At 33.2% G+C, this 22,055-nt stretch overlaps 1 protein-coding gene across 2 annotated transcripts in view; it reads right to left on the bottom strand.

Annotated features, from left to right (window-relative positions):
- LOC131851678 (leucine-rich repeat-containing G-protein coupled receptor 5-like) overlaps positions 1-22,055 on the bottom strand; it is a 307,542-nt gene that overhangs the window by 127,339 nt on the left and 158,148 nt on the right. For both annotated transcript variants that reach the window (XM_059202209.1, XM_059202210.1), the window contains exon 4: positions 13,166-13,216. In XM_059202209.1, the coding sequence (XP_059058192.1) occupies positions 13,166-13,216 (51 nt within the window). The remainder of the gene's footprint in view (positions 1-13,165; positions 13,217-22,055) is intronic.

Genomic DNA, 22,055 nt, shown 5'->3' with positions numbered 1-22,055 from the left:
ATAGATTCCATTATTCCTAGAATATATGATTCGTTTTCGAATTTCGAATCTCCATTTGATTATCAGTGTTCTAAATTCGAATATTCGTGGAATTCTATTAGTCATTTAAATATTTGCAAAATAAAAGAATATGAATTTACTAGCTGACCTAGCTAACGTTATGCCATACAAATTAATATGGCTATTAAAAAATTAGGGTTGATGCTAGAAGGGTGAAATTTAGGGATTTTATATACTTTTTTAATGCCACTGTATAAAAAAAATGTTAGAGTGGACAACCCTTTCTTTTAGGGTATGACAAAAAGACAGTAGCTGATTCTCAGACCTACCTACATATAAAATTTCATAAAAATCGGTCAAGCCTGAGTAGTATGGTAACTAACATTGTGACAGAATTTTATATAACATATCTAATATATACGATATGATGTATTGCAGTAATAAACACTTATTTGTAATACAAAAGGGAATAAACGTTACAATAATAGTTACTTATTAAGGATTGTAGCAGAAAAATATATATTGCCTCTGAATCAATAAGGATTATTTATATGTCAATTTGGATTTAGCTCGGCAAATACAAAATGAACGAATCGTGTGAAACAGCCATCAATCGACAATAGGTCGTAGCACGTGGTGACTTTGTATCGATCACCAAATTGGCTTGGGGTCCGAATCCCCCGGGAACTTGTGTGAAATCGATCGTGTTATTACGCGAAACTGCTGCTGGGGCGTCACGTGATCTCGCCGTATTCTATGTAATTATAGAAAATTATCGGGTTCGAACCGAGAACATAAAATCAATAATCTAACCTCGTTAGTACTCGATGGTGATTCGATATTAGAATAGTGAATTCATTTCTGTGAATGCAGAAAATTTAATATTTAAAATATTTATCGATATAACATAGAAATAATTGTGTGCATTTTTTCTAGTGATTTAGCACACCGCTTTATGTTTGATGTTTGTAACATTTGTATTCAAAAGTATGTAGGTTGTATCGGTCTGGGTGTTTTCTATATATATTTATAAAAATATATATATATTAGTTGTCTAGTACGTATAACACAAGCTCTGCTTATGGCGCTGTGTGAATTGTCCTGAAAATATTATTATTATATAAAGAGTCTAAGGTCATTTGTAATCGGCGTTAAATACGCTGAGTATATCAGCACCCAGTTCAGTTTACCGACAACTAAAGTTAAATCCATTGTTTAGGAGCGGATTACCGGTCTCGCTTATCAGTAGCAACCGGGAAGGCTTTTTTATACTCGTCTAGTTTCAATTAAGCGTCGGTTAATTCCGGTGCTAAGTGCTTGGTTTAAGTCGCGACTTAATTTATATCCAGCCCGCAATTTATTCCTGGGATTAATGTAATGAAAGTCCCGTGGCAGGTCTCGCGCTAATTGCCACTCCCGATTGTCTAAACAAAAATAAAGGGATGCCTCAAGGTGGAATTTATCGTGGCAAGAGCGGGTTACAATTTTAAACGACCATTTCTGGAATGCACGTGTTTAGGTTAACTCACGGGTTAATAGTGACAGTGTGAACTGGCTCTTTGTTGGGTTCTATTTTCAAACGATGAATTTAAATGTATATCTTTTTTAAAATACAGTTTTAGTTCTTTTTTTACTTTATCATGGAGTTGCCATTATTTCAAATTCTATTTACAAATGTGACAATCTGGCTTTTTGTTTGCTTCTATATTCAAACGACGGAAATATATCTTTCTTAAAATAAAGTTTTATGTTCTTTTTTTAATTTTATCACGGAATTGACATTATTTAAAATTCTATATTACTACAGTAAGTAGTTTCAATGTTATGTGATGCGTCTAGGTAGGTACCAACATTAGGTCCTTATTCAAATCTTAGTTAAGTAACGCACATAAATATAGAGCGATTTGTTTACAATTATGTCTACCTTCCTTACGTGGAAGCTCTTCCTGAAATTTCGGAACCAAACGAAACACGAGCATGATGAAACGACGAACAAAATACTGTCAAAATAGAAATATTTCGTCCATTCCGACATTTCAGGGTCCATGACAAATGACCGTTATTTCTCCGTCTACGAGCCCGATTTCAGTAGGAATGTGTTTCATCATACGCGCGAAATTTGGGTACAAAACTTCAGAATTACGTTTTCATGATAAGCCACCTGTTTCCTATCACTCAAAAATAAGAATATTCTTTCTTCAAAGATTTGAATCATCAAGAACATGTAATACTTATACGAATAGAGTATTTCGTAATAAAACCACATGGAGCTCTTATTTAATACCTTCTAAGATTTCACATAATTTACCTGCTTATCAAAATATAAAATGTACAAATTATATATGAAAATATTTTACTTGCTCTATATACAATTCTCATTAAAATTATAAATACATAGATAACAGCAATAGTTAAGGTGAAATTATATTCAGATTACTTAAAAGATTATATCCATATATGCTTAAGAAAATACTACATTAATTAAAATAATTGTATATGGAAAATCTTTAACATTTTTGCTTTAATGTCTAAAATTATTCAATGCAATTTTTAATTAATCAATGTAAGATATCTAGAACGAAGTTTGAATTAGCTAAAATAACATTATAAACAATTATAAATTATACATTACAATTAGATATCTGTACATATATACTAGTAGTTAAACTAAGATTAAGTTTAGTAAGTATCGCATTAACGATAAATCGTTATTGGCAATCGATTAATCGGCATTAATAGGAGTAGTAAAAACGCCATCCCCGTGAGTGCAGTTTGATCAATTAAAACGATAACTGCGCCACTGGGCTGCTATGGCGACGCAAATGCGACCGTAACGATTATGAATATCGTGATTCATTATACTCCTTACTTAGGTCTTTCGTCGTTAGTAATATATAATAATATATAGATATACATATATCGATACTAGTTGATCCGGCAAACAGTATTTTTGCCTTATAAATGAATTTCGCTATTAAATACGAAAATAGGGGTTGATGGTAGAAGGGTGCAATTTTAAGGTTGTAATAATAAATCAGATAATTATTTTTGTGGTGAGTAATCCTTGCGGAAGGGTAAAATTTATACATAGACTATATGTTTCCATAGTAGAAATGTATAAGCTATATTATTGTAAATTTTCATTAAAATCCATTCAGTATTTGCGTGAAAGATTAACAAACATCCATCCAAATTACTACATCCTTCTATTATTAGAGAGTCACAAAGTTATTGATCTTACCCATTGTCGCGAACTATTTTTTAAACCATCTTTATTGTCTATGTTTTTTATAACATTATATTGTTTTACATATTTGACATAAGTCAATATATTTTTTGCGCCTTTTTCTTTACACGTCTTGTCTTCGATCTCGTTCTTTCACAGCCATATTCGAATTCACGACCCAATGATATAACTCTGAGGTAAGCCAGTGGAATTATTGGGCCGTAATGTTTCTTCCTGATTCTCATTGGATTCCAACTAACAACTAAAGCTTTCAATTTAATTCGACTAAGTTCGTTATGTCGTCTACTGGTTGCTGATTGAAATCGCTATAAATGGCAATTTTACTGTTACATTTCTCATTTTTTCCTCTGTCCAATCGATTCAAATTACTTGATAACAAGTTGTAAATATAATTAAGAATATATTAAACTTAAAATAATAGTCATATATGACTGGGTGGTAGGATGTTGCTGGCAGCTTACCGAGCATTATTTTTATAATTTATTAAATTATTTTGATACGTCTTTTTTTATATTCATCCTGTTCCAGTGACATTGTTCCTGGATCCCAGAGGATCCATAATATGGGTTTGATTCCTCTGTGTTTTTTTTACATAAACAATATTTATGTATTAAAAAAAGTAAGTATTTCTAACAGGTGTCTGGTACCCACAACACAAGGTCTGCTTAGCTTAAAGCTAGATGACGCAGTATGAATTGGTATAGGTTATTAATATATCAGTAACTTTAGTTCAACAAAAATGTCTTACTATTTGCCCATATTTTTTATTTACAAATTATTTTATGTTCGACGAATAGTTTATAACTATATAATTCTTTTAAGAAACAATTGTATGTTGTTTCCTAAAATATACATGTGTCTACACTCAAGTTTACTTCGTCACACCGAATAAATATAAAAAGGGGAAAACATTTGATACACTCGCAATACAATCAGCATTACGCTCGTGCCAGCTGCGGTACCCTAAATTATGACCCGTTTACCCGTAACGAAGGGTACTTTGATAGGAAAAAAGATAAAAACAAGAGCATGAATTGAGAGTTTAATCTGTGGCAACACTAAAAGCAGTTTGGTGTTTATGTTCATTTATTCTAATCTAGAATTTATTTGTAAGTAATCATAAAGTCTTCGATTTCATGATTCAGTCGACTGGCCATATTATTTAATGATTTTTTTTATAGACATTTACTAATACCGTTAATAAGAGAGAAACCACATAGTTGAGAATAATAATAATAATCGATATTATAAGTAAAAACATTTCTAGTTAGGTAATAAAATATAACTTTTTTATTAGCTCGTTCATCTATGCTTATTAAACATAACTTCAGTACAAATAATACATATGTACCACATAAAACAGCAGTTGTTAAAACTTTGAAATTAATCTTGACCATAAATACCTTATAATATTTTGATATTATGAGATACTAACTGTGGCCGCGGTTTCACTCGCATGAAATTTACAGTCTATGTGTTATTGTGATGATTATTGTAAAGTTTCATCCGTTAAATAGTTTTTGAACGGAAGAATAACAAGTTATGCATCTATCAATTCAAACTTACAAACTTTCACGTTTATAATGTTAATAAGAAGGACGATGGTCATTTAGCACCTTATATTTCAAGACTTATATACTTAGAAACTACACGTTCTGAAACAGATTTCTTTGTCTTAATTTCTATTATATTAAAAAAAAAAGAACACGAATGAATCCACATTCAAATATAGAAATACTAACAAGAAGTAACTTTTAAATATGGAATACAAGGTGAACTCCTTTGCGTTCTAGAATATATTTAAAAATATTGCCATGTTACAAGAAAAATAAAAGCCAGTTAATGTCTAAAGGATACGTTTATGTGTTTTGCAGCGGCAAAACCAATAAACACATGCTACATGCAGTTGTAAAATATAGCGGCGTGTTCGCATCCGTATTTAAGCAGACATTAATATGAGTTTCTGAGAACAGACCCATTATGTTGCACTATTTCTAGTATCATCGCTTACGTCATTGAGAACAAAATATTTTCTGTTCTTAATGTGCAAACACATTTAAAAAACTGTTACAGTACTTTCTAGTAATAGAGTTCATATACGACGACAAAACATTAGCTTTTTTAATTTGTGTGGAATAATCATCCTATAACTTTCACTTACCGAGGCCATCTTTAAATTGCTAGGCGAGTTACATTGTTCTAACGACTTCAAAATAAAAAGAGGTTGGCAATTCGACTGTGCTAACAAAAAATCTCCTATATAGGAGGGGATAACAAAAAAAAACAGAAGAAAACAGCAACTATACAAATTACAATGATAATAATAATCTAGAAACTAATACTACTCTAATACTATATATATGTAAAAATAAAGATATTTACCTCTCTCTTGAAAGAAAAACAAAAGCAAAAAATTTACGGTTATTGATTCGGTGAGCTAAAAAACGTATTTCTAAGCGGTGATAAATCAATATAATATTATGCACAGTTGTTAGTAAAACAAAGAAGAATCATGAGATGACTTGACCTGGGCTACCAACCGAGATACCACGTTGTACGAAGCTAATTCACCGTGTGACCTCCATTTACTAAACTTTTATTGGAAAATAGTAAAAATCGACAAAACGTTAAAACACGGATGAGAAAGTATGCGGAATTGTGCCGTAAATCATTGTTTATGGTTTGGTCGAAATTAGAATGTCATGAAAATTGTGATATTAGCAGAATTTTTAAAGTTCTATAATTTTTACAAATAATATAACTATGAAAATGAGTTTTGTTTCAGATTTTGGCTTAGCTACATACTTATCATGAAATTTTGTATATAAATAGCATTTCGGAAAGTACATAGGCCATTCTTTATCTCGGCGGATGAAGTTGGGCATAGGAGCTAGTTAATGATTATACGTAGGTATATATTTACAACATATTATAACAGGTTATATATATATATATGCTGATATTATAAACAAGAAAGTTTTATTTTGTAAATTTGTGTGAATAAACTCAAAAAGCTACATCATCAGTCAGTGACTTGGGTTGTATTCCACACGAGCAGTGCCGCGGGCTACAACTAGTATCTAAAAGGTACCCCATCTTTATCTTCTAAGGAAATGCTTAATGTAGTACAAAATCGGAAGTACGGTGCACAGCATAATAGCAGTGTAGCGTTGTCTAATTACATTTTGATAGCTCGCATTATAAGCTGAGCGTTTATCTCGAGCAAATATGAACCTCGGAACATACTGAATGGAATTATAATGAGTGTACTATACTTCAAATGCAAACAGTATACAAATACAAATGTATTTAATAAGTAAATCACATTTCCAAATTAATTTCACAATGACGTCATAGTCGACATTATATTTATTTACCCTCTGACCGCCACCTACATTAATACTGTGTACAGAGCCCAACATGCAATACTATATATTAGCCACATGAAAGCCGATCTATATTTGCCGAAGATCCACTGTACAAACAATAACTTCATAAGATACAACCTATTCTAATATTTACAACGGTTACGACATGAATAAGTAATAGGTTTACTTTATAAAATATTCAAAAGCAATCACCAATGTTATCGATGAAAATCTTTCGTGTAAAAACGCGGGAAGTTTGTATTTCGAATTTTTTCACTCCATTTCCAAACGGGCTTGTTTTTTTTTTCTTTTTTTCGACAACCTCTGAGAGTTCCATTCAACCAGTATTAAAAAGTTCGTATTCTTTATTCAATTACGGGCGTTCCGTGTTGATACAGAACAGCGTTCGTTGGTTATTTATCGTAACCGATGTTTACAATACGCGGGGATGCGTTTGTTGCGGCACGTGTGTATCGGTTGATGCACGTGTTGATATTACAATAACAACGCGATCAAAGACCCTGTATGATGTGCCTGGTACAAACCTGATTAAATAATAATTATGACTGTTTATACTCTTATACCTAATGTACTAGTCAATAAATCAATATTGTAAATAATTATTGATTTTTCGACACTTCTGTTTTTGAATCATTATAATCTATTATATAAGTAACAAAGGTGTGTAAAATAACGAACATATATGTTTTTATCGAAGTAGACTTTGTAAAAAAATTGTAAGCGTAAGTAGCTCATTCTGACCTAATTTAGCCGCCAAACAGCTTGTTTTGTAAGCTGTTTTAATTGTAGGGTATCGCGGTAATGAGGTCCGTAGTGTTCACGTATATTTAAAAAAAAAGTTCGATGTATTAGTTGATATACAAATAATAACCATTATTTCACACTAAACTAAATACAACTAAGCAAGAAATACGTTTAATTTACTGTGTTTATTTCGAATTTACAATCCCACGAGACTCGTACAGCGCAGTGTTGGCCATTCATTAATTAGTTTTGAATAATTGGTATATTACATCGGGGACGTGCGACGTGTTTCTCTAAATATGTTCCTCAACTAAAAATAGAGGTAACACATTCTGGAAGATAATTTAAATAGCTTAATAGCTTTCTTGATTAGTCTGTATGGCAGTAGGTCCTTTGCTTTTATAGTAAATAGAGCATATAAAGTAAAACTAACATTTTAAAATTTAGAATTAGGCTAGTGTTATGTGCCAAGTATGCCACTGTCAAAACTGATAGTAAAATGAGTACTGAGAGTAAAATATCCTTAAGAGCAATGGTTTGAGCCATCTTAGACTTGCATGTGTAAGGTTCACCACTCGAATTTTTTCCCCTAATGATTATCAGTTATTCGAATTGCCAATATTTCGCTATACAGATTCTTTTAGATCAAGTAGCGAAATTTTGAAATAAAATAAGTATTAAAATAGCAAATGATACTAAAATAATAAGATACAAGAATAATTCAAGTAATTTGGGCCCATATGGGACGGCACCTTTAAACAGCAAAGAATCAATAGCACGTTCAAATACGGGCAGGGAAACTAATAGTAGCAGCCGGGGTCCTACTGAACCCCAATCGGGCATCGGTAGGGTTACCAACATCTAGACGTATTGTTGTTCAAGTGAACGACGGTAAAGAAATAGCCATTTGTTCTAATAGTCAGTTTAAATACGGGTAGGGAATTGAGTTTTTGGGTCTTAGTGTACCTACTTACTCTGTAGTGCGGCAGTGATAGGGTTGTCAGTTATGGGTTACAAAAAATTGAATAATTTTAATAGTACCTTTTGTTTAATTATTTATAACTCTTTATTGCACCTTTAATAAACATACAAAATAAAGCAGAATATACATAGTATATAGGTACAAAAGGCGGTTTTAAGCGATCTCTTGCAGACAACCTTTGGTTAGAGGAGAAAAACAGAAGTTGGTGAATGGCGCATGATGGAATGAATAAACATAAATAATAATAATAATATATCATATATATATATATACATAACATGCACATACAATAATATAACATAAAATTAAATAAATATCTATACACAGTATCTATGCAATATTTAATTAAGAAGTTAATTGTTGAATTAGTAGAAAGAAAAATAACAATAATACATCCATGTAGTTAGAAAATGTTAGAATTATTTGATCTGTTTAAATAGCTATACACTTAAGATATGTTTGTATTGTTCGGGATTCAAAGCCGTTACCATCAGAAGGTATGTAAGCCATTGTGTTAAATGGTAGTTACTGTCGTATCGTTATCGCATGATAGCATGTACACAGAGAACAGGGTGTAATATTTTTCATTCATACAAAAATAATCATCATATCGGCGCACCCTATACAAAATTTATGCGTGGTTTACCAATTTGAACGGCATAGGATTGGACGTCAATGGCAGGCTTAAGAAACGGTAACTCAACCTACATTCATATCATATAATTGACTGACTTTCGGCAACCCTAATACTGCATCCCTTCGGTTTCGCCCCCTTGGTAGTTCGAAGTAACACCACATTACATACATACCTACATCTCGAATGTTTGCCAACAAAAGAAGTTTTATTTTTATATTTATTCAAATAACCATATATTAGATTTCATCTTTCATTACAATATTTAGATAAACTACATTTTGTTGACATAAAAAGAAATACGATTAAGATAAGAAATTAGAGAGTTAATGAGTGACGAAAGTGTAATAATATTTAAAATCGATTGTAAAAAGCATCATCAAAATTTTTTGTCGACAATCGAATACTTTAAGACCAATTGAAAACCTTTTTTTTTTGTTTAAACAATAAGTAGATAAATACTAGCAGACTCGTGCCAAATTCGTTGGACGGAAAATATTTCCGACTACCACGGTAAAGTCTTTCATTTTTCGGGTTAATATATAGCCTATGACACTTACAAACATTATGGCTTTCTATTGGTAGAAGATTTTTCTATTTTTTTTTCGGTTCAGTAGATCCAGAGATTAACCTACATTTACAAACTCACACACTTAATGGACTGTTGAAGTATCCTGTCAGATTTACCTCCAATTGGTTTCCTTTGGAAACCATCATGATAAATTCCTGGTGAATTTGTTACGATGGGGTAATTGATCTGACCTCATGTTCATCTTATCATCTTCACTGATGTCCCGTCAGCATACAACCGTTAGCGCAAGCGGGTGAGTCATTCATAAAAAATATATATGAGTATAAATAAATACATTTCTTACCGCCGCACTCAAAGTGTAATGGCTAATTAAATAACCGCGTGCAGATTTAAAAAAATATTCTACACAGATACAACAGACTACTGATTATATAAGTAATTAAATTTAAAAGTAGATTAAAGAATAAAAGTTATTTAATTTTGATAGTGTAGGTAAAAGATATCCAATAAAATAAATACGAGCAAGGCAAAGGGAATACAATGACGGATAAAAGATTAGGTGCTCGCGTGAGGATTTAAATTGGACAGGCGGACAGAAAAAAAATCGTATTTTGGTTGACGGCTCACGCAAACAGCTACCAGGATAATATGAAGGGCGAGAGTTGCAGCGAATCGAATTTTAAAAGGGGATTTACACGAACAGATGTATGGTCCCTTGGGGCCCCACTGTCGGTATCTTAGGCCTCATTTGAACGCGATCCTTTTGACGTTAGTTACGAGTATTGTACTTTGAAGGGGACGATTGGGGCCGGCCGGTGGGGGTCGCGCGAAATGGACAAGAGAGAAGACATATTAGAAATGAAAACAATCGATTAGGTATTATTCGATAAAACACTTCTAATCGATTTTAATATTCTCAAACATACACGAATGGTTTTTTACAGACAATGTTTTCAGTCGAATTTTTCATGGAATGTTGTCTAAAACACAATACCAAGTAGTGATAAAAAAGGTCAATGAGCCCAAATAAATTGGCCGTAAATAATACCTTACAAAAAAATATTGATATTCATATTTAAACGGTTATTAAGTTAACAAACATAATATTAAAATAATAATGTTTTTAAACAGTTTGTCACATCCCTAGCATATTTATGGTAGATGGACGATGTATCAAGATTTTTGTAAGAATTTGTGAGAATCCGTTAATTAATATAATAATGGCGTTTTATATTTAATTTAAAAGAATGGTTTTGGTTCAGACCTCGTACTAATTGTGTACTTTTCATTAAAATTTAGCTTTTAAGCCAATATTGTATTTTAATACTGTATTAGCTACGTTTGGAATGATTTTGATAAATTGCTTTCATTTGACAGTGATTTAATTTTATTTTGAAGATTATGTCCATTAAATATCACAAGTTATATATATTAGAGCCTCCAGAGACAATGATATATTACATTATTTACAAATTATTTTTTTAATACATAGTTATTTGGTATATATATATATATATGGCGCATACACACATCTTCATTGGAATTCATTACAAAATTATAATAACCCTAAAGCATACAAGAAACAATTGCTTTAATAAGTACTGTGAAAAAAAAACCATGTATGTTTATTTTTAAAATTGGACATGTTTATTAGAATGGTCGGTGAACGGGCATGCTATCTGACGAATGGAGTCCTGTCGGGGGTTAACAAAAATGTTAAGATAACACGATGGTATCGCGCTAAAGCAATTTGTCCGAGTAATTTATGATCGCAGTTTATAATTAAACTTATCTCTGTACCAGTATCGGCGCAACAAATGACGTTTTTGTGGGGTGCCGCAGGGAGCGGATCGTAAGAAAAATCGATTTAGTTAACATTGCATGCGTCATGTTGGTATTATTGTATGTGGTATTCAAGTAACTATATATGGCGCGATTGAGGTATGTATATTCTCTTTAGAATTGGCAATCCAACTTCAGCATGTGGTAACTCTATTCCTACAGTACTATCGGCTCGAATTCTTGATACGCGAATATGTTGTGTACATTTAAAAATTGAGTCAGAGCCAACCTATATATTACATAGTTATTGTCTATGTGCAATCCTAAAGTTTTGTATAGGAAACAATATCGATTATTTTAGTCCATTCTTTGGTAAGTAATTTCCGTACCATTTTAAGAATAAAAACTAAACTTGGCATAAAATTCGTAATTGCAAAGAAGCAATTAACATAATTCGAAAGTAACGCTTCGCATTTACAACATAAAGTCCATAATTAATGACCACTCGGCAAATAGATATGAATATTAAAAGGAGCTCCTTTGGGCTTATTTATTATCTCTACCCTAGCACCGTTTCTAGATAGCGTCTCATATTTTCCCTTTAAAAGCTGCGCGCAGATGTGTTCACTAAAAGCGAAAGAGGTAGCATTCAATGGAGGCGGTGGGGGAGGGGCGTACACGAGTGCCGAAACAAACATGTCAGAGTTTAGAAGGCTTTTCAACGCTTGTTTGTCTGCGCGGTCCATTGTTGCCAGCTAATTCTTAGAATTCCGCCTTCTCATACGCTATTCTACTAGAGCAACAAAAGCATACGCGAACTGACTCGAAAGAAATCAGCTCCTTCCTCGTTTATAATATCCTTCCTGTGTTATTATTATAATTTCATACAAAAGACAACAGGAAACCGAGGCGCGAACTTAAAATCGAGCTACGAAACTCGCGTTACGAAGTCAGGAAGGAAAGGTCCCGAAAGTTTGTCCGAAAAACCGGGAAAAACCCCGAAAATTTAAGCCGACATTCTGTTTCCGCCTAGCGAGGGCGCGGTGTAAATATTATTTGGGACTTTCTTTTATTCCCTTTGTTTTAGACCTTTTATTATTTGCGGTCGGAGGTGCTCCCCGTCGCCATCGCGTCAGATGCCGGATTTTACGATCGCCCTTGAACGTCCGCGACGCAATATGAACGCACCAATTTCGCGATCAACGAAAAATTCACAAACAATAATGACCCTAAACAAGATTTTAAAACTTTTGCCCATCCAATACAAAGAAACAAAGAAAACTCGTCTAATTTATGTATTTTTCTGAGCCTTCAAAGCGAAAAGGCCCTCCTCAGAAGTAATCGACGGATTTGTTCAAATAGAAAAATAAAAGAAGTTTGTCGCGCTCCACGATTGAATCGCGTCGTATAATTAGTCCTGGCACGGTTCAGGGGGCAACATTCCGATACATTCCGGGTGCGTCGTAAAGACGGAATTTTATTCGTTGGAATTCGACGTCCCCGGGGTTTTATGAAAACTGCCCCCTTCACACTTGACGGGTATAACGCAGCAAAGAGATTCCGTAATTTGTGCACTTTGAGTGATTTTTGGGGATGATCGGAAGGCAGATGGCGAGATATTGGATATCCTAGTTTTATGCGCAGGCCGTGTACACAATGCAGACCTTCGGGGCGGGTCGTAAAACAAAAAGGAATCTGTCAAGGACTCTGTGCGGATTTGCTTAAAGTTTTTTGGTGACGCGCGTTATTGGAGATGGAATCGATGGAGTTTTCGGGTCGGTCATTTGCAAAATTGATGGATTTGGTACAGTGAGTCACATTTGAAAGTGAAATGTGTGCTAGTCCTAAAACTTACCGATCGCCTGTGGACGTAATCACCGGAGTTTCGTTGGCTATCGGCGTCAGTCTGTAACAATGAAGGGATCGAGTTAAAAAGTAACATAAATTCTTGGCGTAACACAAAACGACGGTTAAAATACTGCTGCGAAAAGGCATTCTTTTATCCAAGTTACAGTCGCCTATCGCAATAAGTTAGCTGAAGGTATTTTATTAGGGGAACCCTTTCCTGCAATCAAGGAAAGAATTTGTCAATAGTGTAAGGCAAGGTCTGAAAGGAGCGCTTTGTCAAAGCAATAGTCTGAAACTACAACACCTGAGCATTCGTAATCGTATGTCGGCATGTCGTACGTATGAGGAACTTACTTATTTATTAAGGTAGACTTGATAAATGATCGGCTATAACATTATAAAATCGATTCATACCATCATTTTTGTATTATTCTGTTTTTAAATTATGTGTGTATTGCATAGGGAAATGTATTTAAGGATTTATATCAGACATCTAGTACCTATAAAATAATCATAGTTTAATTTAGAGCTAGATAGCATTGTCTACTTTAATTAATTTATTTCTCGTACTACACAGAGCGTTGTATACATGATTTGTTAACATTTTCGAAGTAACTGTTATGTTAGGAGAATGGAACCTCAGGTCAAAGGAAATATGCTGGAATGTTTAAGATTTACATGAGAATATTAGACAGTCTCACCAGTCACTAGGACGTCGTAAAGGATTTCCTCTGATATAATATTTACTTATACTGTGGTATAACTAGTTTCGGCCAGCAACTTTAATACACAAACATAAGTAGTCAAAAGGAAACTTTGTACAAAGTGTTCTGCGCTGATACCTCAATCTACCGTTAGCAGCCTACTTTCGTTTTGAAGAGTAAGATAAGCCAATGAAAGTACAAAGTAAGGAGGCATAACAGTTCAGGAATATAGGACTCATAGGATACCACGGTCTTCATAATGCATTTTGTAACCTCTACGATGATGTTTGTGTACATATAAGTGACAGGCAGAACTACTCATTAGGTAGGCCGGCAACTTGTCCATTCCAAATGTTACTTATATTCCAAATTCGGTAGTGGTGGAATAGAGTATACCTATATTATAAAAGAAGTCCCTTGCCGCATACGTATGTCATATTTCCAATAATTTCAAAAACTATTAAACAGATGTGGTTTTTTATTTTTATTTATTTATTTAATTTAAAAATAACAATGACTTACAAAATTATGACTGTGTACTAAAAAGCATGAATGCTTTGTGCGCACACAGGGCCGTATATAATACAATAATTACTTATCTGCTAGTTTTATGACATATACAAATCTTATTACAACTTACTTTACTACTTTTTAAACCAGCCAACAAATGCTTTTATGATTAGTAAACAAGCAATACAATCTAGAATAATATTTGAACAATTATTAGTAATTGAGTGGGTATGTGGTGAGTTCAGTTGAGGTAAAATAATTGAGGGTAGGTATCAGTACCGGTCGTGTACGTAGATTTACTCACTTCGTATATAGGATGTTTCAAATACTTATATCACAATTCATAAAAAGATGTAAAGTGTATATTATTAGTTATTCATATTATAATTTAATAAGTAGGTGTATAATATTGTTTTAATTTCCATTTTATGTTTTTTATATTTAATTCTGTTTTAAGATTAGTTGGCATACTATTTATAAGTTTAGCTGTTACGTAATTCGAAGTTCTTTTTCCGTAGAAATTATTGAACCTTGGGAGTACTAGTTTTTTATTAGTAACACCGCGGGTTATGTTCGTTCGTCTGGATATCTGTTGATTCTCTGTCTTAATACAGTATAGTATATTTTATTTTGTTATGTATGGATATCAGTTTACAGTATGTAAACAGATCGTGATAGTTATATTTATATTGTTTTTTTAATGGTAATAGGAACTATTGTTTTGAGTAATCTTATCTGCAGTTCATATATTTTGTCCAAGTGCGATTTAAAAGTGCGTCCATAGCTACTAAGACCATATGATATGATCGATTCTCCTAGGGCTTTATATAGTAGTAGACGTATAAAGTATGGAGTTTTATTGTTTATTAGTGTAAATTTTTCATCCATCAATAGACCGATTTCGGAAGGTTTGGGTGAATTCGTCAATGTTTTCTGTAAATTAAATCAAATACCGGGTCGCTACGATAAAATAAATATTATATTCGTAATCAATTAAGAATAAAAAGTTCTATAACATACAGAACAGGCAAGAAATATATTTAATTGCAACATGTTTAATTACAACCTGAAAAATAATGCTAAATAAATGATAAATATCTCAGCGTTGAAAAATGTGTTGACCACAGGCTTTCAATAATACAAAATCAGTTATTACCCCATTTATTAAAAGCAGGAATACTCTTGCATTCTATATACAGGGTTATAAATAAATTACAGGGTGTCCACACGATCAGGATAGCTCGGCACGCCGGGATGGCCATATTTCACGGGACCTGTCCGGTGTCCCACGGACGTGTCGACACCTTTTTATTCTTTTTCGCTGCCGTGTGGTTGCTACCGAGTACGTAGATATGTGTCTGTGGCTTTTATAGCAATTTTAATAGATAAATAAGTTTTTAAACAAAAACTTATTTATCTTTATGGTAAAATTAAAACAGTATTTTTTTTGGTTAGTATTAATAATTTAAACATTTTAACGTAGTTTTTAGAATATAAATATTAAACCGTTAAGACACTGTGATATCGCTATTTATTAGAATATTCTAAAACATGCGGAAATAAAACACAAACCAAAATTTGAAATTTCATAGTCATGAAAACAGTTATAGTTTCTGACCAACCTGCTTCACTTATCTGTGACCAATAGAGTTTATATTTTGTGAATGTCATAAGATACAGTCATGGCAATGACCGTGAACATCTAAACCTTTATAAATCTTTCAAAGACGATACTAATATATAAAAGTTTAGCGTCTGAAAAATGTTAACATAATGCATCTATCTTTGTTAAGTAAACCGAAGTCTAATGGAAGCATTTCACAAAAGACTGAACGGTTTCGATGTCAAGTTTCCAAAACTAATGACACTTAAAATAAATATAACTGGCATCTCAGCTATTCACGACGAGACAAGGCCACGAGTGAAAGATCCACGGCTAATTACCCTGTTTTGACGACGTACGTATTATTCTATCATTAAAACAAATGTAACATCAACTCTTGTATTGTACAGAGACATTGTTCTCGATCTTAAATATTTTGGGCCATCAGTTCTAACAAATATCTACGCGGAAGCCAGTGAAAAATGACTTCTCGTGCTACAGAGCAGACAAGCCGCAGAGAAATTATTTATACGAGGGAAATTCTGTACTTCAGATATTCGTAAGTTATGTAGCCTCTCAAGAGACAAAGCGCGAGGCTAAGCGGGGGAGCGACGGTAAGCCATAATCTATTAAGCAATAATAGCGTAGCAGCGGCTCCGAGCACTAAGGTGCGGGAAACGCTAACTTACGGCTAATTGGCGACGAACAAAGGGGTTCAGCCAAAGCCGGATACTACTGAGCTAATGGCGGCAAGGACATCTTTACACCGAGCCATTTGGGAGGCACAAAGTCGATCGGTCTGAAGCAATTTATTAGGGCACGTGTGTAGTCCGATCAAACGGAATACAATGATCAATTCGTTTGATATTTTATTGAAATAGTCAATAAGTAACTAACGTAACGTACTATTAAGATTACTGTACCTTTTAAGATACAAAAATTGAATTGCATTCGTTAGTGTAAATTTATCAAAACATAGCGTAACATAATCATTCTCTTATTCACAGTTCTAATAAAAATAGATAATATAAAACTATTAAACTCTATTTTTAAGAAAATTAATATTAGCTTTAAGGTCATTTGGCTGTATTCCACAGAGCTCGGTATTTATATTGTCAACCAATTGGCAGAACTAAGTTTGTGGGAAAGCCGGCGAAGTTTTCCTGGCTCGTATTCTATTCCGCAGGGCTCGTTCGCACACCCATGCGAGACGGCGCGCCGGCTGCGATTAGCTCTTTTGTTTCTTCTTTACACTTTTCTTGTGTAACTAAACATTATTCTACAATGTATTTAAAGTTAAGTAAGTATTGGACATATAGAATAGCTTTAAATACAATTTCTATGAATATCAGCAGCGTAGTGTAGCAGATGTGCAAATATTGTAAGCAAGAATACAATATACTTAACATATTTTTAAAAATTCGCCGAATGTCAGGACCATTTGCCTCGGATCCAATGGTATGTCAGTTACCCATTTGCTGTCAAAACCAGGTGCATAGTGATATTTTGATATCGTTCAGTTCCAGCGCTGCGCTAGACAGCGGGGAAATCACCCGAGAGATGGGTAATGCATAAAATTTTATAGTTGACGCAAGAACGCTCCTCATTCGCCATCTTAAGTGGCTGAAGTATAGAGTTATCATTTGGAAGGCTTTCGGGGAAAACAGAGAAAAAGAACAATGCGCTGTTATGAAAGAAAGAAATAAAATTGTCAACGATTTTTTAATAATCTTGGTTGTTTTAGTCGATTCGGGTAGAACGATGGGCGGATATTGAAGCATCGCATCGGCGCGTAAATTAAAAATTCCGGAAGCAACTGTATTATGCTAACGTATTTGCTTAAGCTAGTACAAAGGAAATACTGAGGAAATGCGTTATTTTAATGGATTGATCGTTAACATTTTATGCGCCATCATTGTCAGACTGAATTCTATGCTTTAATTTGAAAATGCTGTCTTCTATAAATCCATAATGAATCCTTATGGCTAAAGTCATTAACGACTATATTATTAATATTAATTACATTTGACTTAATCTGTTTCAGTAAACTCTAGAACTACTAAAAGAATCTCATAGGACGCTATATTTTACATTAATTCCAGGGTTTGCGTTAATTTTGTTAATTAATAAGAGGTATTTTAAAATAATTACATGAGATACCTGAGTTGTTTAAATGAAAATATGATTTTCGTTCGGATTTCGATCTCGTACTTAAAATAATTATTTACACATGAGGAAATATTATCCCGGGAGGATAAAAATACAAACAGTATGTAATAAAAATAAATTTCTCGTTCAAACACATTTTATTAAAGAATCCTATTCTGATTTCTTTGTATTTATTAGTATCAGAAATTGTTAGTCGTAAAGATTAGAAATTGTTAGTTAGTTTTGGAGATTGTTTCATTATCTCAGGTTGGGTATTCCAAATTTTTTTTTCAACGTGCAGGTATTAAACCACAATATGATTTAATAGTACAAAGTTAGCTTAGTTGTTTAGCCTAAACACCTGTATATGCTTACAGGTACAACATGTGTGTAAACTGTGATATGAATACAATGTCAGAAGTCTTTTCACGCCTCTTTAAAAGAATCCTAATTGGGAGTACTATGTAAATGAAGGTACCTCATTACCGTTTTTCTCATAAATTGAAGGGCAAACAGGCGGACGGTTCACAGTTGGTAAGTGGTAAAAGTCGCGGCATACAATATCATATCACGGCCGGGTTTCGCACGGCCATTTTTTATATTAAATTATTATTATATGTGTATTTAGTATTTGAGATAGTCAATAAAATTCTATTCCTCGGTGGTCTAGCGGTATAGCACACCGCTTTACGTCCGATGGTCGCGGATTCGATTCCTCGCAAGGCACAAACATTTGTATTCATGAGTATGATTGTTTGTATCGGTCTGGGTATTTTCTATATATAATATGTATGTATTTACGAAAAAAATTATCTATGTATTTGTATCAGTTATCTAGTACCCATAACACAAGCTTTAGCAAGTTTAACTTGGGTCTAGATGGCGCTGTGTGAATTGTCCTGAGATTATTATTATTATTATTATATTCCATTATATTCTAATTTACATAAAACCTTAATGAATTACATTAAGGTTTTATGAATATATGAATATATATGAATACACCTAAACCTTCCTCAGAAATCACACTGTTGTTGTATGAAAACCACATCAAAAACCCGATAGTTGTTTTCTTGATTTAGCAAACGCTTTCTGTTCGAGATAGATACAGACCCGGCGGAAGCAGTTTTATAATATAGATAATATCTTATTGTTAAATATTTACTAATTGATATTAAATTAAATTTGATGCGGACATACCATAACAGGTTATTCATGTTTTACAAATGGAACTCACAAAAACCGAAAACGAATCGTCCAGGGGGCAAGATTAAATCCTCGTTACGACCACATTTGAGAGTTGCGTAATTTCGACTAATAAAAACCGGTCCGCCGCGGTGTTTGTACATCCCTATTTTAATATCGCGAGTGGGGGCGTCTCATGGAAAATATTATTTTATTAAAATTGTCGGGACAGGTGAGGGCCCCGGCGGGACGCTAGCGATCTGATACCCGAGACTAAATCAAAATAACTGTACATTTCCAACTGGAGAATATTCACTCGCTCGTTTCACTTCACTTTATTTCAGTTTTTTTCCCCCTTTAACATAATATTTTTTCCTTGTCGCCGTCTCTGTTATTGATCTATTGAATCGTTATGAAATTCTATAGTAACGTTGAATGTACTAACCTAGTGGTATAGTATTCCGACTTACGTATCTTAAAGATCCCAAGTTCGAATTTGGTTAATCCAAAAAAACTTTGTGGCAATTGATACGCATTTTTGATGGAATCTTTAGTGACAAGAACTTAAAAAAAATAATACAAAAGAGTTCATTCGCTGTCTGCCTAAATTTACTTTCATAATGTGAGACAACGACTGATAAAATAGACAAGTGCGAAACGAACGTTGCGGAAATTATTTACAATAGAGCAAAATGATGTACTACACTTACTACAGTTTCAAAGAGAACATCAATATTGAAGGGAGTATGTGTACCTGTGTGTTAAAAGGTCATTATATATTGAAAATTTTGTTCATTACCCGCGCGGAGTCGGGAAGAGTCGCCTGTATAAAATAAAATAACCCAATGAACAGCTTGACGTCATCGTTGCCTTATCAAACGTTTAATTGATGTTGAACAATAAAATTAAAACATAATCGACTTATTGAATAAATTGTATTGTTTTCTTTGCTATGAGCCTGTTATTTATTAGTAGTTACTGCAGCTTGTATATATACAAATGAAGATGCATGCATGCACCCTACTGAATACGTTGAACAAGGTAAAATGTTTTTTTAAACAGCTGCATTAGTTTCAAATTCGCTTGGCATGTTAAAATAAATATTTACCACAGGTATCTGTGTTGCCTATTCAGAATTATAAATGTTTTTAATTTTAGATTGCATAAATTTCACTTATTATACGTACGGAATTCGTAAATAAATGCTAGTGTAATTTTTAACAAAGAAATGGCTGCCAAAAATACAATGATGCACCCGCCTGCACTAACGAAATACTGTGACCAGGTACCAATGGAAATTGATAGGATGAGCATGAAGTAACTTGGCCCATCGCAACGAATTATACAAAATTATCTAAGACACTTTGGGGGCACCGCGTGGAGGTTGGTTTGACGTGTTGTATGACTATTTCCCTATTCCTATAAATCTTAGACTTTGTCAAGATGTTCATCACACAATCCACGCCATAAGGTCTATAATTCAGTTTCAATGTGATACAGTATACTAACAGAGTATTTTATTTATTTTGATTTCATTTTTCTTTCAAGGAGATGTCGGCCTCATCTTATGCTAAACCATAGTGTCTATATACCTATTTTAATATAATGTAATAAATATGTTAGGAATCAATGATATTGAATCTCTATTTATTACATTTTCTTCATCATCATCATCAGCCCATTGAAGTCCACTGCTGAATATAGGCACTCCTTTGGGCTCCAGCTCCAGCTCTTCTCCTCCAGTTATTAACCCAACCCTAGGTACGTAAGACTCCGTTCCGTAATATCAATATTATAGAATTAATCTCAATAAGTATAATTAGCAAATACATTTCAATAAAATAAACGTGTTCTATAACCAGTAATTTTGTATACATAGATTTGTCAATCAGCCAGTTTCTACTTTTGTTGTATGCACAGATTAAAACTATTTGTAAATACAAATCGCAAAATATGGTGATAATTTAGCAAAACCTGTCACGCGATACTACTATTACCGGCACTATTATCGATATCGATAATTCACGGCGTCCGTCACTATAAATCAACTAGTTCGCAGATAGTGATGCCCACGTACGCGCTAACTACTCGATAAATATGCCCGTCTCTTGCACGGTTCGTTTTGTTAAATCTATAAAGTGGCAGTCACAATGGTGAATATTATTTATGAGCATTATAACACACCTACAATAATTTAGTCATGTAATTTATTATTAAATTACGTATTATAGTAGTAGTAGTAAGTATTTATTAAATGCTAATTATTAAAAAATATATAGGCCTATATGTCACATAAGAGAAGTAATAAAAATTTGCAGTGCGCAGTTAGTATTCAGTTTTTTAAGATCAACCTGCAATCAGTCAGATTTCTGTTAACAAAGGAAGAAGTTGTTGAAAATTTAATATTTATCATCTTTTTTAATTATCTTTGCATATTTAAATTGCATACAGCAAAATTTTATGCACATGAGAAATTGAAGTAAAAGACAGTTCATTCTTAATAAATTTGTATGTACAATGATAGCTTTTTATCATATCAGCATATGTATTTTACCTCTAAAGTAAAGAATAAAGTAATACATACTTTTTTCCTATGATATGTATCGGTAAGGGCGAGCGAATTTACAGGTAGATATAGATCACTTCTAAATTTACGTTCATTGTACAACGAATTACACACATCGTCGCGTAACCAATAAATCGAACGCGTGCCCACATAAATATGCAGAAATGGTTGTAAAAATAAA

Source organism: Achroia grisella, unplaced genomic scaffold, assembly GCF_030625045.1.
Source record: "Achroia grisella isolate CSIRO2021 unplaced genomic scaffold, CSIRO_AGI_Agris_v1 utg794, whole genome shotgun sequence".
NCBI lineage: Eukaryota > Metazoa > Arthropoda > Insecta > Lepidoptera > Pyralidae > Achroia > Achroia grisella.
This window is presented reverse-complemented; position numbering and strand designations above follow the sequence as displayed.